At 42.3% G+C, this 15,908-nt stretch overlaps 1 protein-coding gene across 1 annotated transcript; it reads left to right on the top strand.

Annotated features, from left to right (window-relative positions):
* Nucleotides 1-2,855: 2,855 nt before the first annotated feature.
* Nucleotides 2,856-15,055, top strand: C11H16orf87 (chromosome 11 C16orf87 homolog). Its single transcript, XM_038147961.1, has 4 exons — nt 2,856-3,058; nt 6,583-6,679; nt 8,804-8,986; nt 14,517-15,055. Exons 1-4 carry the CDS (start codon nt 2,993-2,995, stop codon nt 14,633-14,635), a joined length of 465 nt encoding a protein of 154 aa, XP_038003889.1. The 5' UTR covers nt 2,856-2,992; the 3' UTR covers nt 14,636-15,055.
* Nucleotides 15,056-15,908: the final 853 nt, after the last annotated feature.

The following is a 15,908-nucleotide window of genomic DNA, read 5'->3' as shown; positions in this document are numbered from 1 at the left end:
CTTTTGGTGAAACGATATTAACTGATAGAAACCAAACTATTCAGAACACCATGTGGATTTTAAAAAAGTTTTCCACAAAAAAAGGCCTAAAATGTGAGAATAAAATGTTGAAGCCTTTTTTTAGGGAACAGTAGGTGCTCCTGCTATTAGATAGTTTAAATTATTGATATTTTAAGAAAAGCTTATTTTTAAAATCTGAGACTGGGGCCTTTTTTTCTCAGGCAAGCATTAATGTGCTCAGCTGAGCCAGAGGCAGGAACCAGCCTAAGCCTGGGCTTCCTGAAACCAAGAGGCATCAATGCTTAACAACATTGTGAATTAAAAATGCTTTGTAATTGGGAAACACTCAATATTTAGCTGTACTTGGAGAACAAAGCCATCATTTGTGCCACTTAAATGTTGGTCTTGCCCAAATTCAGAGTAATGGGATCTCAAAGGACTTGTTAGGCACGACTTTGATTGCCTATGAAAGGACTCAGAGGGAACTCAGATTACAGCTGCCCTGAAATCTGCTGGTGAGAAGCACAGTAACATTATTAAGTACTATAAACTATTGTTATTATCAAAATTACCAAAATCAGAATAATAAAATAGGATTGAAGCTTGTCTGTATAATCAGTATATTTTTATACAGTATATTCTTCTTGCCAGCTGAATACTGTCCCATTACAACTTCAATTCCTTCATGGTAACATTGCAAATATTATAATCCAGCTCTTTCTATTATTTGTAATTTTGCTGTCATGCATCCTAATCTTATATTTTAGATAGAGCTTGAGAATTCTCTAGATAGTACTTTGGCCGTGGGAAGAATAATACCCCTGCTGACTATAGCTGACTAATTAGGAAGTTGTTACTTAACCAGGATGTGTTTTATAACCTTTTTGACACAAAGTTGCACAGCACTTTATGAGTTTAATTCCTCAATTTGCTGTGTTTTGTCAGCACATTGGGGCTGACAGAGCCCAAGGCTGTCAGCTCTCCTAGGGGGACACTGCAGGAGAGGAAGATGCTTCCAAATTGCCTGGAGTGCTGAGCAGAAATACAACTCAGGACTGCTTCTCTCTCCCACTCTGAGGTGGATTAGATGTGTGAATTGTTCCCACTTTGGAATTTTTGTTTCCTTGTAGGTTATAGTTGCACACCAAAATGCCGCCCTGTGCAGGCAGTTGATGCGCCAGGCAGTGGAAACATCTCTGGCCATTCAGCTCAGCTGGAGACTGTGGTGACAAGAGCAAAGAAAAGAAGCCATCAGGCACTTACAAAGTCACGTGTAGCTTTTCAGAAGATAAAGACATTGCAAAAAGTTTTTATTTTCTATTTTTAATTGGTGTAAAATACATTTTAAGTGAGGCTTGGTCTTGCAAAGTGCCGTGACTCTGCTAAGAGAGAAAGTACCTGTACCCTTAAAATGGTATTTGTTGTTTTTATCTCAGTTCTTGGTTAAACCACTGAAACTATGCAAAAGAAATAGTTCTGGACTTTCAGAACTCAAAAGTAATGTGTTAAAAAATTAGAATAACATGAAATATACCTGTATGGTAAACCAGTTTTCTGGCTAGGAATAACCTTGTTTGCATTCAGTAAGGAAAAAATTTTTGTTTTTATGGAGTAGTTGAACAGCTGACTACTTTATTTGCTCTGTGAAGAAAAGCAGGGTATTGTCATAGATCTCTGTGGGCTCTCTTGTATATTCATTATTTTATTTATTAGATACTCTTACTATACTCAGCAGAGCCCCCTGCTGTTGTAAATCCTCCTCAAATACCTTTCTTTGTTTTGCTATGTCTGGACCTTATCAATTAAGGAAAAAATTAAAAATCCAAATGCAAGCTCAAGGTCCTGGTTGCATGGATTTGTTCTGGATTCAGGAATGAAATCTGGATGTTGTGCCTACATAGAACATACTTGCTTTTTGGCAGTAGTCACAGTTTATATGGAAAATAAACCCATCTTGTCTTTGTGTATCTCTGGAGAAACACCTGCGCCAATGGACTGAAATAGGCTGGAAAAAAAAATGTGGGGAGAACAGGGAAACAAATCCACCCTCTGAGTCATAACTTAAATACTGAGGGGGAAAGGAAAAGGGCAAATGAGGCAGTCTCGTACCTGTGTACACAGGCAGAAACCACCACACACATGGGGAGCCCCAGTGCTCACAAGGACAGAACAGGACCTTCTCCTGCCCTGCGTGGGAACCAGGCTCAGGGCAGACACTCGTGGAAGAGGAAGAAAAAAAAAAATCAACATGTTGTCCTGGTGCAGGAGAGGACATTGCAAACGATGTTCGATTCTCCATTCATCATGCTGTACTGGTGGTAAGGATGGAGAGGGCTGGCATGACAATCTGGAGGATACCCGCTAGGACATGAGGGCAATTATGTGTCAGAAATTCACTGAACAGCTGTTCCTGTTGCTCTGGTCCTGGTGGTGGTCTGGCAGCAGCACACTGTTGTCTGAGGACACTGTACTCGGAACCCCACTGAAAGGCACGGCCAGACACCCCGCTCCTGGACCACCAGGCTCCCGCCAGTGCAGCAGCCGATAACCATCCCCGTCTGCTGCAGCCTTGTGTCATTCTGAATTGAGATGGAGCCCGGGGGAGTGGTGTTTGGTGCTTCCCGGAGGCAGGGGCATTTCAGTCAGGCTCCTCATTCCCGTTCCCGCCGTTCCCGCTCCCCTCACGGCTCCCAGCCCCCGGGCCGTTCCCAGAGCGGCCGCCAGGGGGCTCCGAGCGCCGCCCGCGCGCAGCCAATCCGGCGGCGTGGGCGGGGCCGGCCGCTCGCGCGCGCGCGGAGGTGGGCGGGGCTTGTCCTCCGTCGGGGGCGCGCGGGGCTCCTCCCGCTCCTCCCGCCGCCTCCTGTGGCCGCCCGTTCCCGCTCCTCTCTCCGGCTCCTCACTCCACCTCCTTCCTCCCGCTCCTCCCGCCGGCTCCTCCCGGGGCGGGCGCTCCGGCCGCGGCCGTGTCAGCCCAGCCACGGCAGCAGCGAGCATGTCCTCCAGTAGGGCCAAGAAAGTGAAGATGGCCACCAAGTCCTGCCCCGAGTGCGACCAGCAGGTGAGCGGCTGCCGGCGGACGCTGGGCGGCGGAGGGCGGAGCGGGCAGACCGGCTCCGTGCGGCTCAGTCGGTGTTCGTGTGAAATAAATGCTTGTTGCCATTGCAGCTTCTGCGTGGAATGTGGGTTGCATGCCGCGTCCCTCTGGCAGGGTAGCGGAGTAGTTGTATTGTGCCGAGGGGTTTCTGCGCGACTGCGGAACCTCATGTTTATGTGCTGGTGTTGTTTGGTACCTGTGCGATCTGTTAAAAATACTGTGAGCCGGGTGATTTCTATAATGCAGTTTGCCTTTTGGATGACTAATGTGCCCGGGGCTGGGCGGGAGAGGGCTCAGAGGTGGTGTTTCCTCAGGGGGTGGTCGGGAAGCAGCGAAATGGAGACCTTGGGTGCAATTTCTGCCCGGTTCCCGAGCGCCCGCCCGAACTGTCGGTGTTGTGCTCTGGGTTCTGGTGTGCACAAAATGGAGCTGCTCGCACTCACACAGAGCGGCAGCTGCTTGCACCGCTGCCGTGCCGGGAGCTTGTCTCCGTTTGCCGGGGATGCTGTGAGGGCTGAAAGCGGCGGGGAACAATGGCCCGGCGCTGCAGCGGCGGCCGCGGGCTCGGCGAGGGGCAGCGCCTGTCACACGCGCTCCGGGGGACACCGGCGCGGTCCTGTGACCCTGGGAGGGCACCGCTTTAGCCATACCTAGAAAAAAATAAATAGCCTCGTGTAATTTTTCTCTGTTCGCACAGCTTTAGAAAAAGGGCATTTTTTGTTCTGACTTGCACAGTTTTACAGTATTCCTGCTCAGCCTGGCACAGTCGGGAGTGCTGAGCTGTGTGTGGGCGTCCTTTCATGTTTTAACCAACAGAGCAGCCGCTGCAAATGCACGTTAAGCACGTCACTGAAATACTATTTCTGAGAAAGAAATCGTGTGCCAAGTTCTGGTTATTCAGTTGGTGAAAGGAGAAACGAAAACGAGGGAGAAATCATACATGAGAGTGGCGGTGGTTTTGTTTGGTTTGTTTTTTTTTTAAATATAAATGTAGTGAATGTCAAACTACCAACAGTAAGTAAGGAAACACTGTAGGATTTTTTAAGCTGACGTGAGAACTGTCACTTTGTTCTGCACTTACATGCATATCATATGGTTCAGTTTTTGTCAGTGTAGATTTTCTGTTAGCCCCTCCTCTATGGCTTCCATGGATTTTATGTGCTTTTATGTCCTGCCCTGGCACGCATTGCTCATAGTGGAAAACACCTTGTTTTCCACTGCCAAATATTTGAGAGGGAGCAAGGGGCTAAGGCCTACAGTACAAGTCAACCCTTTGCAGATTTTGAGGAAACTCATATAATTCTTATCTGACTGTGTCCTGTGCTGGTGTGTCTTAAATGCTTCCATGAGCAAGGGCTTAGCATTTGTTTCTGATTTTTTTCAGTAGAAATGGCATGCATGGAAATATTTAGACAGCCACAGTTATTGGAGTGAAATACTGAGTAACACTTCTTAGACTTCAAAACATTTTTCTGTTGTAATTTAGATAATGTATCATATTTCAGTATTTTTGCAATCAAAGCACAACTCCATTAAACTAGGGAGCCTGAAGCACTTGCAGTCAATCTGAGGAAATAATAATCACTTCTTAATTTAGCATCAGGTAAAATGTCTTGTATGAGAAAAATTCCCTTTTTATTAGGAAAATGCTAAACTATGTGAAATGGTGTTCAGGACTCTTTTGCCTTAATTATGTTGCAGGATGTTATCAGTGTGGGTCTTCAAAAGGATAACTGATAGGTTTCAGTGATAAACCCCTTCCCCCAGGCCCCCCACCTTTAAATGCTGCACACCCCTACGTGCTAAACCTGTAACACGAGAACAGTATTGTTCTGTTAAACACACTTGAGTTCCTTGGAAAATACTGACTCCGTTCCAATCCCCTTGGGTGGCTTTGCCAAAGTTTTTGTTTTAGGCCAAGCCTGGAAAGGTGATTATTGGAGAGACCCAAGTGTTCAGAAATGGATTTAACTGGAATTCTCTATCACATTAAGAACACACACAAGTTGTCTGTGGGATGGTGGGGCTTTAGTATTGTTTCACTGACGTATGAACAAGGAGACAACTGTGCACACTACTCTGTTAAATTCTGACCTTTAAAGTTCAATGAACCTCTGCTGGACTTGTTCTTATTATGTCAGTGTCTCCATAAAGGGAGTTAAAATCTCTAGTCCTACAAAACCTGTATCAAAAAGTCTATCTGCAAGCTTTTTGTAGGGTGAAGTGCAGGAGTTCAGATGTGCTACAGAAAGCAAAATAATTTGTTTATTCTGAGTAGCAGTGAAGTTCCCCTTTAAAAATTCACGTATTAATTTGGCAGGGTTTTTTGAGTCAGTGGAACTTTGGAACTTGGTTCTTCCCCATGTCTGGTTAAATTGAGGGGGCAGTTGTGGTTCTGTGCTCCTGTTTGTTTCAGTGGATAGTGGCAGACTTGTATTGACTTGTCTTAAAGAATTACATTTGAGAAATTACCTCCTGCCTTTCCCCCCTACTATCATGCTTCAGCATGATTCCACTTTAATGTGTGTTACTTAATCTCTTCCAGATCTTTGCCTTAACTTGCTTTGATTTGTGTTTTCAGTCTTAAACCTAATCAAAGCAACATGGTGTATTGCTTACTACTCTAAAAGATCTCAAAAGATCTTGGCACTAAGGTAATGAGCTTTGTAATTTATCAGTGTTGCTTTTCTGAATTGCTCTGAGTGGATTTTTGCTATTTCTCACAGTAAATGTGGCATTTCTTGTTTTACATTGTTATTTTCTGGGGGAGCATCCTGCTGCTGTCTGCTTAGCTGCTCAGAGGCCCTGTATTCTCTCAAACTCCTGGGCCTGCAGTCAGTTCTGGCCTGCCTGGGCTGGGTTATTTGCATTTTGAATTAACGAGGTCTTTCTGTACCCAGCCGGCCTTGTCTGCAGCGCTGGAGCAGAGCAGTGCTGCAAATGCATCTGTTTTGCTTCAGGCTCTATTGTGCCTCTAAAGCTGCTCCTCTCTAAAGGAGCTGCTTTCAGAGCTGCTGGAAGTGAACGCATTCACAATGTACTGACGGTTTTAACTCATAATTATTTTTTTTACAAGGATATAGAGGAAGCAAAGCTGGAAATGTCTGACTGATTTGACTACTGATGTTTGAGAGCTCTGAAGAGAAACTAATTCTATTTTAATTCAGCCTTCCTTTAATGCTCTCTACTTTCCCCCACCCCCTTCCTGTCAGTCTGGGGAAAAGTAGTGCAATGCAATCACAACAGCTGTACATATCAAGCTTGATTTTTAACAACTGCACAAAGAAAAGGCTCGATGAGTGATTTATAGCAGAATCTGCCTTTATTATGTTTAAATAAAGTAACAGGACAGGCTGCAGTTTGCAGTACAGACTGAGTTTGAAGAGTTACCTCCGAAATGTGAGTTACTAAGTGTGTTTTTTCTTCATGAGACAGGGATTTTGTCACAATTTGAAACGATCTGAAAAATTTGTCTTTTGTTTTCCCAGGTTCCTGTTGCGTGTAAATCATGTCCCTGTGGCTACATATTTATCAGTCGAAAACTCTTGCACGCTAAACGTGCTGAGAGATCACCACCCATCACAGGTAATACCTCCACAGTGGGGAAGAAGGGAGCAACAGTTCTTTCCCCCTATTTCCTGGAGGCCAAAGATAGTGGATTTTACTTCTCTGTGCAAATTGATTGTTGTCAGTTCACTTTCCCTTCAATTTGTGCATGGTAGACTTTGAATATGTTAATTTTTCTTGATTTTTGGGGAGAGGAGGAAAGCTGGTGTTTTCAGTCTTCATTTGTACTCATGATGTTGGCATTTATTCTGTGTGTGTTCTAGCTGCACACACTGGTCACTATGCAAAATAACCCCTTACAAAATGCTTTGTGTTAATGCTGTTTTGAAGCTAAATGTGTTGAGGTCCCAGAAGGATCTGATTTCAGAGCACATGCTGGTTGAAGCTGGGTTTTCTGAAAATAAAAAATTGGTCATAATGTTCCATCTAAAACTGGGTGGATCTTGCTTCTCTCTCCATGATTAAATTAGATGGTGCTTTTTTTGTGCCTGACCCGTGTGTCTTTTGTTGATGGACACAGTAAGGAGTCAGCTGAATGTGCTCTCTGGCATGAATAATATTCTCCTTGTGTTCATTTATATTGCTTCCTCCAGTGGTAGGAATTAGTCAAAAAAAGAGCCTGACAGGGAAGGTAAATATTTAAAAACAAACCCAAAAACCTGATGCAAACCCAGCAAATATCTGATCTATAATATCTATTTTAAAAATGATCACCAGACCTACAAAATGGAAGGCAGCAATGTGATGTTTTGTATCAATGTTTTGAAGGATAGCTGTAGAGTACCACTTGTGGGAATTAGGTGACATTATGCTGACAACTGAACTTTCAAGGTGGAGGAGGTTAAGAAATGTCTCTGGTAGATTGGAAGTGTTGGTCAATTTTCTTTCCTCCTCCTGCTCTTTTGATAAAGTAGTTCCCAAATGAAGCTGAAGGCCATGATCTGGTTGTAGAATTCAGTTTTGCACAGAGGAAATGCACCAGGGTAGGAAAAATGGAGACATGCTGGGGGCCATCCTGCTGGAAAGCAGCTCTGGAAAGTGCTTTTTACAGTGATTGTGACCAAGCACTGGCAAAGATTGTCCAAGAGGTTGTGGAGTCTCCATCCTTGGAGATACTCAAACGCCTTCTGGACGTGGTCCTGCGCAGCTGGCTCTCGGTGGCCCTGTATGAGCAGGGGATAGACAGGGTCTGAAGAGGTTCCCCTGCTGCCTCACCCTGGCTGTGACACTGTGAAGTACAGGTTCTGTACGAGCTTCAGTGGCTGGGCCCTGCTGTCCAGCTTGTACCCTGTGTCTGTACGAGATTAATGGCACAACTGCAGCCAAAGGAAATCAGTTCCCCTGAGAGATACAGTAGGAGGCTGTGTATGTCTATATTGTACTCCTAAGGTAACCACAACTTCTTTTACAAGATGTTGTTCCAGTATTTTCAGCAGTACAGCTGCTGTGGAGTGGTGCTGCAGCCTTACAAACATGCAGCTGATCCATGAGTGTGCCGTGGTGACTGTACTGTATTTGGTACCCAAGCTCATTAATTCATGCTTAACTTCCAGATAAAACTCACGTAAATGCTCCTTTCTTTGACTGACTTGGGTGTTGAGGAGAACAATACCTGTTCAGCAGTGAGCATGGGGGGGCCTTGTCACAGGTTGGATGTGGTGGGACACGTTCCCTGTGTTCTGAGGCGTTCACCATTGACTCAGCATTCAGTTAGTCTGAGCAGCAGCAACGATTTCATTGTTAGTGTCATTGGAAGCCCCAGTGCTGTGCTGTTTGCTGTATGATAAACTTTTCTAGTGGAACAGATATAGAATGTGGTGTCTTAAAGGCTGTGATGTGTGCACTTGGTGTTCCCATCTTATTTGGGAAACAGCTTCTTGTGTACCAGCAAACATCACAGGCTATAAAATGCTTTTGAAGTAAATAAAGGGTTGATCCTTGGAATCGAGAAGTGAAGCACCCTTCTGTATCTGGCACCATAATTTCTGCATGGATATCATGCAGATGCAATTGTTCTGTAAAGGTATAGGCATCTGAGCACTTGAAAGGAAAGGGTTGATCGGGTGGGGTGAGCATTAAGAGTAAATTAAGAACAAAGGTGAAAACAGCCCTGGATCATGCCATTTCTGTTCACTTGCACAGAAAACAAGAGTGAGGCCAAAAGGAGGCGGACAGAGAGAGTTAAGCGAGAGAAGATAAATTCTGCAGTAAATAAAGACTTAGAAAACCGAAAAAGATCCAGGTCTAACAGCCATTCAGACCAGAGCAGACGAGGAAGAGGAAGACCTAAGAGTGCCTCAGCAAAAAAGCACGAGGAAGAAAGAGGTATGAGAACTGCAGAAATCTGCTTGTTGGATTTTCTATCTGTATCTTTTTTAATCAGCAAACATTTATACCATTCAAACCATTTAAGTAGACTAGTTCAGCCAGTACCTGATACCTTAATGTGAGGAAGGGACTGATTTGCATGTGTAGAAACCTCTGGTTTTATGTTTCAGTGTCTGATGAAACGAACTACAAAGATCTAAATCTGTTTTTTAGCCACTGTATCAAGTTTCAACATGTAGGTTGGAAGCCATTGGACTGAAGTGTTCAGTAGGTTTTTGGTTTTGTTTTGGGCTTTTTTTTTGTTTGGTTTTTTTTTTTTTTTGGTTGGTTGGTTTTTTGGGGTTTTGTTTGTTTGTTTGTTTTTTTGATGTGCTGCTGCTTTGTATCACAAGGAGGAGCCATATAATGATATTTGTTGTCAGAGAGGGATGAGGATGACTGGATTGCTTTAAAAGTTTCTTGAAACCTTTTGGAGGGCCAAAGTAAAAAGGGAGTCTTGAATCACTACTTTGAACTGAATTTTTGTCCCATGTTCCAGGAGGAAAGAATGCCTCCTTGTCTGTTAAGGTTCCTTAGTGACCTGCTGGTTTTAATCATTATACAAAATGATTAAAGGGGCTGTTACATAGGTAGAGTAATTCCAGAAGCTCTCAAGGATGTAACTGTCACTTAGGGTTCCTCTTGTTTTGAGAGCCTACTGACACTGCATTTTCTAGCTGTGTTTTTTGAGATAGTAATTTTAGACCTGAGTTACAAATCCAAAACTTAGCATGGGCTTCAGAAGGTTGGAAGGCAGATAAAAGGGGAATGACAAAACTTCATACAAATATTCAGCAGATATTGTTCCCAAAACTCCTGAAATCTTGAAGTATTTAATGTGGCATAATTCAGAAATGCAATTTTTTCCTCCTTTCCACCTTACAAAAAAAAGGGTGTTAATCCATGTTGGAAATTCCTTCTGTTTCTGACTTCTCAAAACCAAGTTTGATATCTCTGCTGTTTAATGTAAATCTGGTTCTTAATGTTTCTTTAATGTAAAAACCAAGTATAAATTTGGATTTGTTGGGGGTTTTTTACTGCTTTCAATGTGGGAAGAGGTGGTGGAATTCCATTTCTGTACATTTTCCAGATGGCAGTTGTTTTACTGTAATAGAAATGCACTTTGCAGTGTCTAATCTCTTCACTATTGCGTATGCCTTATGGATGTCAATAAGTCATAATAGCTTCCCTATTTGCTAGTGACCCAAGCTGCTCTTTGTCTGGTAGCTTTAGGATCCTTTCTAGGCATTTAACTGCCAGTCTAGTTCACAAACAGCCTTGGTTTTAAAATTGCAGCGAGCTGTTTGGGCTGCCCTATAAAAATGAATCTTCTTTTCTGTCCCCTGACAAAGAGGAATGCAATGTAAGCAACCAAAGGAAAAGATCAATTTTCTTAAGACATGCTTTATAGTTTCCAAAAAGCAAGAATTTGACAGCAGGAGGGATATTAAGAGAACATGTTTTCCTGTCCAAAACTAGGGTGACTGTTTCTGACCACTTGCTGCTAACTCCAAAGTGTGACTATATGGCAGTGCTTGGAGGTAGAAGACTAGAGATCTGGGTGTAGTGGCATCTTTGCATCAGAGTGTGTGTGATGTGCCTTTTCTTGGTGTTTCCTTAAAGTTGAATCTTACTTGATAAGATTGCCTTCATCTTCTTGTGCTGTTTTTACCATGCCTTTTCCTTGATCTTGTGATGGCTGTTTCTTCTTCAGCCTCCTGTGCAGGGATTTGGCTCATACCCATTTGTCATTGTCTTTCCCCCAGTGCAGCTCATCTTATTGTTCAGGAGTAAGTGGGCTTAGAATATTTTTCACTTCTGGGTATGTCAGAATGTAGTGTGTGTAGACCACTGTGATGATTACCAGTCATATTAAAAAAAGGTTTATACATGAGGCTGCCATGGCTACAAAAATAAATTCAGCTGGGAGCTCATCCTTTTGTAAGTAATTACTAAAACAAGTTAACATTGACCTGTCCCTTTTCAAGTTGCTTACAAAATTAAAACTTCTATGTGTGGAGTAATTAGTGGGAATTGTAGAAATGTTATTCCTTTACCACATGTGCTGCTTGACAGTGTTGTTTGTGTCTGTTAAGCAACTGTAATTCTACAGTTAAGGTGGTTTTTGTGTAAGTGGTTGCTAGTCCTTGCAGCAGTCTGTATGTGTTGAAAGTCAGCTCTGCAGTGGAAGATGTCAGTATCTTATTTCCTTGCCTCTTGTATGTTTCAAGGATATTTTGGGTACTTCTTACTTCCCACTAGAGGTTGTGCTTTTGCCCCAAAGACTTGAAAAGAAGCCACTGCTTGCATGGTTAAGATACTTGGCTCCTAATGCATTTGTAGATGGAAGAACAGGCTGACAGAAAGCACCTCAGTTGTATTAACATGGAAGAACAGATTATCTGTACATTTGAAGACCATCCAGCTGTGAAAATTTCCTTCCTAAAGACCCCAGTGACATCTGTAGCTTCGCTTCCTTGCTTGTCATGCAATTCCATACACAGTGTGCTTGTTCCCAGTTATGTCTGTGCCTTTGACTGGTTCTTTTGTGTCCTTCGTGACTGGCTCACATTAGAGCAGAGAGCTGCAGCAATTAAGAAGAATAGAATAAGCAAAAAGGCTTTTTAAAACAAGTTATTTTCCCTGCAGATTTAGCAAGAAGTAATGGAGGGGGAGGAAAGAGGAAGCAGATGTAGATTGAAGGGATATGGCAGTACTGGGACCCAGAAAATTATCCTATCACATGTTTCAGAGCCATGTGATGACCCTGGAAAATAGGAACTCCTCCCTGCAGCCTTGGCTTGTGAAAATTGTCACTTAATTTCTTTGTCAGATGTACTGCAATGTATTTTGAAAATACAAACGCTCCATAGTAATTTGATTCTGATTTTGTTGTGGAAGTGTGTTTTTTGTTTTACTGTGTGAGACTGAGACACACAGCTAGACTGGTTTCCAGGTTGCCTTGTTATCTGGGTAAAAACCCTGATGTAGTAAAGCAAACAAAAACTCTTTTATACTGGAGGAAGTGGTATTGGTTGTTCTGAAGGAGGTTACCAGCAAATAAGTCCCAGTAAGAGTAGTAGACTTGCTGAAGCAGACTTGTACTTAGGCCAAATCTTCATAAAGGCAGATACAGACATTTCAGTATCCTGCTGAAAAGCTGAATACATTTTCTTGATGCAAGTTTTTTTTTCCCCCTGTAATTTCCAGCTGTATTACTCACACATTTACTTTCCCAGTGTGGATATTTGAAGTAACTTGCTATCTTGAAAGATGAATCCATACAAAATTTGTGAAGGGGGAGGTCCATATGTGATTTATGCATAATCACTGTTTTAAGGGCTGCAGTGTAAGGGTATTGCAAGAGATCTGGGGATACAAGAGATGTGATCCAGAAAAGGTATTTTTTGCCTAAATAGCCTCTTAGTTGTATAGCAAACCCTCTATTTTTGATGTCTTACTGTCTCATAGAAACACAATACTATTTTTCTTTTGCTCATAATAGAGAAATGAGTCAAAACTACTCTCAGATAAGACTGAAGTGGAAAGTTTTCAGAGTGTGTGTGGAAGCTGTGTTACCCTAGGAGTAGATATGATAAAATGTCATGCAGGTGTGAGCTCTTCACTTGTTACTGATGAGAACTACAATTGGCCTGAGAGTGCATGGAGCCTGCACACCTGTGTTAATCCTTCATACTCTTTAATATCAAGATTTCAGTAACCTGAAGTCTCAGAATAAGGCAGATCTGGGAGGAAGGGAAACGAAGAAGTCCACAGTCTGTTAACAGCAACCAGGGTGTGGTGCAGGGGGAGTATTTTTAATTTTGCTGATATGTTCAAGTTGTGGCTAGATTCGTTTGGATCAGGAAGTATGAATCAAGGGGTGGGGCTTAGATATGAAAATAGAAAAGGTTAATGTGGAATAACCAGTGTGTGTAGTGTCTGTACTCAGAACTACTCCCAGCATTGTTAATTTTTAAATGGTGAGAGGGAGGAAGTGGAGCAGCCCAGAGTGTACATACAGAAGCTGATTTGTCTTAAACTGCGGGGTAGGACTGGCAGCAGAACTCACTTTCAAACTCATTTCAAACTCAATACACTAGAGGATATTGCCTTGCATAGCCAGGAAGTCAGCAAAAAGCTGGTTTCTGCTGTTTCTGTGTCAGTAAATCAGAACACAGTGGTGAAGGATTTTGGAGCTTCTCCCACTCAGCAGTTGAGCACAAGCAGTTAATTTCACACGGAAGGCAGTCTGCTGGACCTCTGTCCGTAGCTGCACACAAATGTGAAGCCAAATAAAACCATTGTTATGAGTGTGAACCCACTGAAGGATAACTGTGTGGGTAGGTGGAGATGGGAGCTGCTGGGATGTTTGTTCCTGATGGTGCTTTCTGTTATATTCCAGTGCTGCCTTTTCTTTGGCTTTCCCATGCTAGTTTAAGTGTCTTGGTGGAGCAGTTGCCAGAGTGTGGATGTGTGTGACTGTGTGTTAGTGAGACAGAGGGGTCTCTCAGGTGAGCTTTGTGTCGTGACTGGAAATGACTCCAGGCCACATGGAATCTGGATTAGAGATGGAGTTCCTCAGCTGAAAGCTGTGAATGTATTTCTCTCTTCCTTCTGTCTACAAGCCTGGTCTTCTGCTGACAAAACTGTTTCTTTGTTGCCTTTATTGTCTTAACAAGTTGTGTCAGCTACCTGTGGCTAGCTAAGCTGGGATAGAACTAGTCAGGATCTGGAGGAGATGGTATTTATGCAAGTGGTATTGCTCAAATTGCATTATTTAATTAATTTTTTGTAGTGTAACTTAGTTTATTGGAGCACTGCATTACGGAAACTTCTTGATGGCTTCCTGTTGTGTGTCTGTGTCATTGAAGCAAGCCAGCATCAGCACAAGGAACTCGGGGGCTTTTACTTGCTCAATGAGGTGTGTTAGCATTGTTCTGCAGCTGGGATTAGATGGAAAGTCTGCAGTGTAGAAAGTCCAGAAATGTGCATGATGATAAATTTGGAGCCTGACTTCATCCAAGTGTCTGCTCTTTGGCCTTTGACACCGTTGTTAAACTCTTGGGTTTCTTTCATGTAGCTGTAAAGTAAGGGGCAAATCTTGTGTTTAATGAAGATATTGTGAAATAACTTTGTTTTCTTGGATGGGAGGTGGTCGTGTAAAGAAAAAAACCCAAAGCACTAAAACCAAGAAAACCTGAAGGGACACTTGAACACTTGTTTATCTTTATGCTAACGATTCATTCTTCCTTCATTGTTAAAGAGGAGAAATTCAGTCATGCTTTTGGCTGACTCATTCTGTGGCTTTTCCAGCACCTTTGTGTGCCTCTATTACTTCCTCCTCTCTCTCACTCCCTCTGTGCGTAGGAGTTGATTGTCTAACTTCAATTCCACTACTTCTCATAATTTATTAATTTGTGTGTAACTTGCATTAATTTCAGATAATGGAAAAAGCTTCTAATAGTGACTTTTTTTTCTTCTACAGAGAAACAAGAGAAAGAAGTTGACATGTATGCTAACCTTTCAGATGAAAAGGCCTTCGTATTTTCAGTGGCCTTGGCGGAAATAAACAGAAAAATTATCAATCAAAGACTTATTCTCTAACTTGTGAGCACAATCTCATGCAGTTTTATGCAGGATGGCTAGCAGATTTCCAAGGTGCCATGGACTCTCGGAAAGTGTGTTGTCTGCACCAACAAGGACCGTAGCATTTCCTGTTAAAAATTCTGCTCCTGTTCTTGGAAATCGAATTCTGTCTCTACAAGTCAGAAAGAAAGTGGTCACAAGATTGTGCTGTGAAAAATCAGAAAGCAGATATGTTTCATGCCTTGAAGACAAATGCACAGAGAGACTGCACCCATTCCAGAGCACTTCTTTTGAATTTGCTGCCAGAAATGCAATATTTTAAATATTTTCAGAAATAAATGATTTTCCTTTAAAATTATATATTTCAGATTTTTCAGCTATATTGCAGTTTACGTATGTACAGTTCACATAACTTTTTAATAAATTGATATTCCAATATTTTATTGAACTGAGAATTAAGTACATTTGTGATACTCAGGGTGTGTTGGTTTTAATCCTCTTAAAATTCTGGTATTCATCCTAGGTATGACATTTTGTAATAGGTGTGATATACTTCTGGTAGGAAGAATATTAAAATGGTTTAATTTGGGAGGATTCTTTTGCTAGACAACTTCCTATTTTTTATGAATTATCTCTAGAAGATAGTTTCTTGCTCCATAGAGTTGTTTTTTAAAAATCATATACTTTGGGGGTCAGACTCCTGAAGTTTGAGAGCCAAGCACTTCTTTTGTAACAATTATTTGCTGAGTATCTGCCTTGTCCAGATGGTAAGTTCTCGTCCTGTACTCTTTCTTGGCCCATTATTTCCTGGAGAGGGAGAGAAGGAGACATCAGAAATGTAGATCTGCAGTTGGCATCCTGTGACCGGTATTTCCAAAACATGAAGTGCTAGTTCCTTTTACTCCCCATAGCTTTTTTTGACTGTCTTTTAAAAGCATAATCCTTATTGGTATTGTGCTTGGATTGCTGACTGTAAATACCAAAGCAAAGTCTACCCGAGTGTGCAAAAATGAGCTGTTTTGATATAAATAGTTCTGGGGAAGACATTTAACAAAGTAGTCTTTCTTAAAGGGGTATAGGGCAATTTTAGCCAAACCTCTTCCTTTAGCAACTATATGGGGACTTTATTTTACCAAGAAAAACCCCAAAGCCTCAAGCTGTGTGAAATCCTGAGGGAGGAGGTGTAGGAGATAATTACATTCATAAAATCTGACACACTGGCATTTAGTCACCTTTCACTTGCTTTATTCTAGGAGGGCAAATGCAACTAAATGTCTTTTTCTTATTACTG

The sequence above is a fragment of the Motacilla alba genome, chromosome 11 (assembly GCF_015832195.1).
Source record: "Motacilla alba alba isolate MOTALB_02 chromosome 11, Motacilla_alba_V1.0_pri, whole genome shotgun sequence".
In the NCBI taxonomy this organism is placed as follows: domain Eukaryota; kingdom Metazoa; phylum Chordata; class Aves; order Passeriformes; family Motacillidae; genus Motacilla; species Motacilla alba.
Note: the sequence above shows the minus strand (reverse complement) of the source record. Positions and strands in the feature narration are given on the sequence as shown.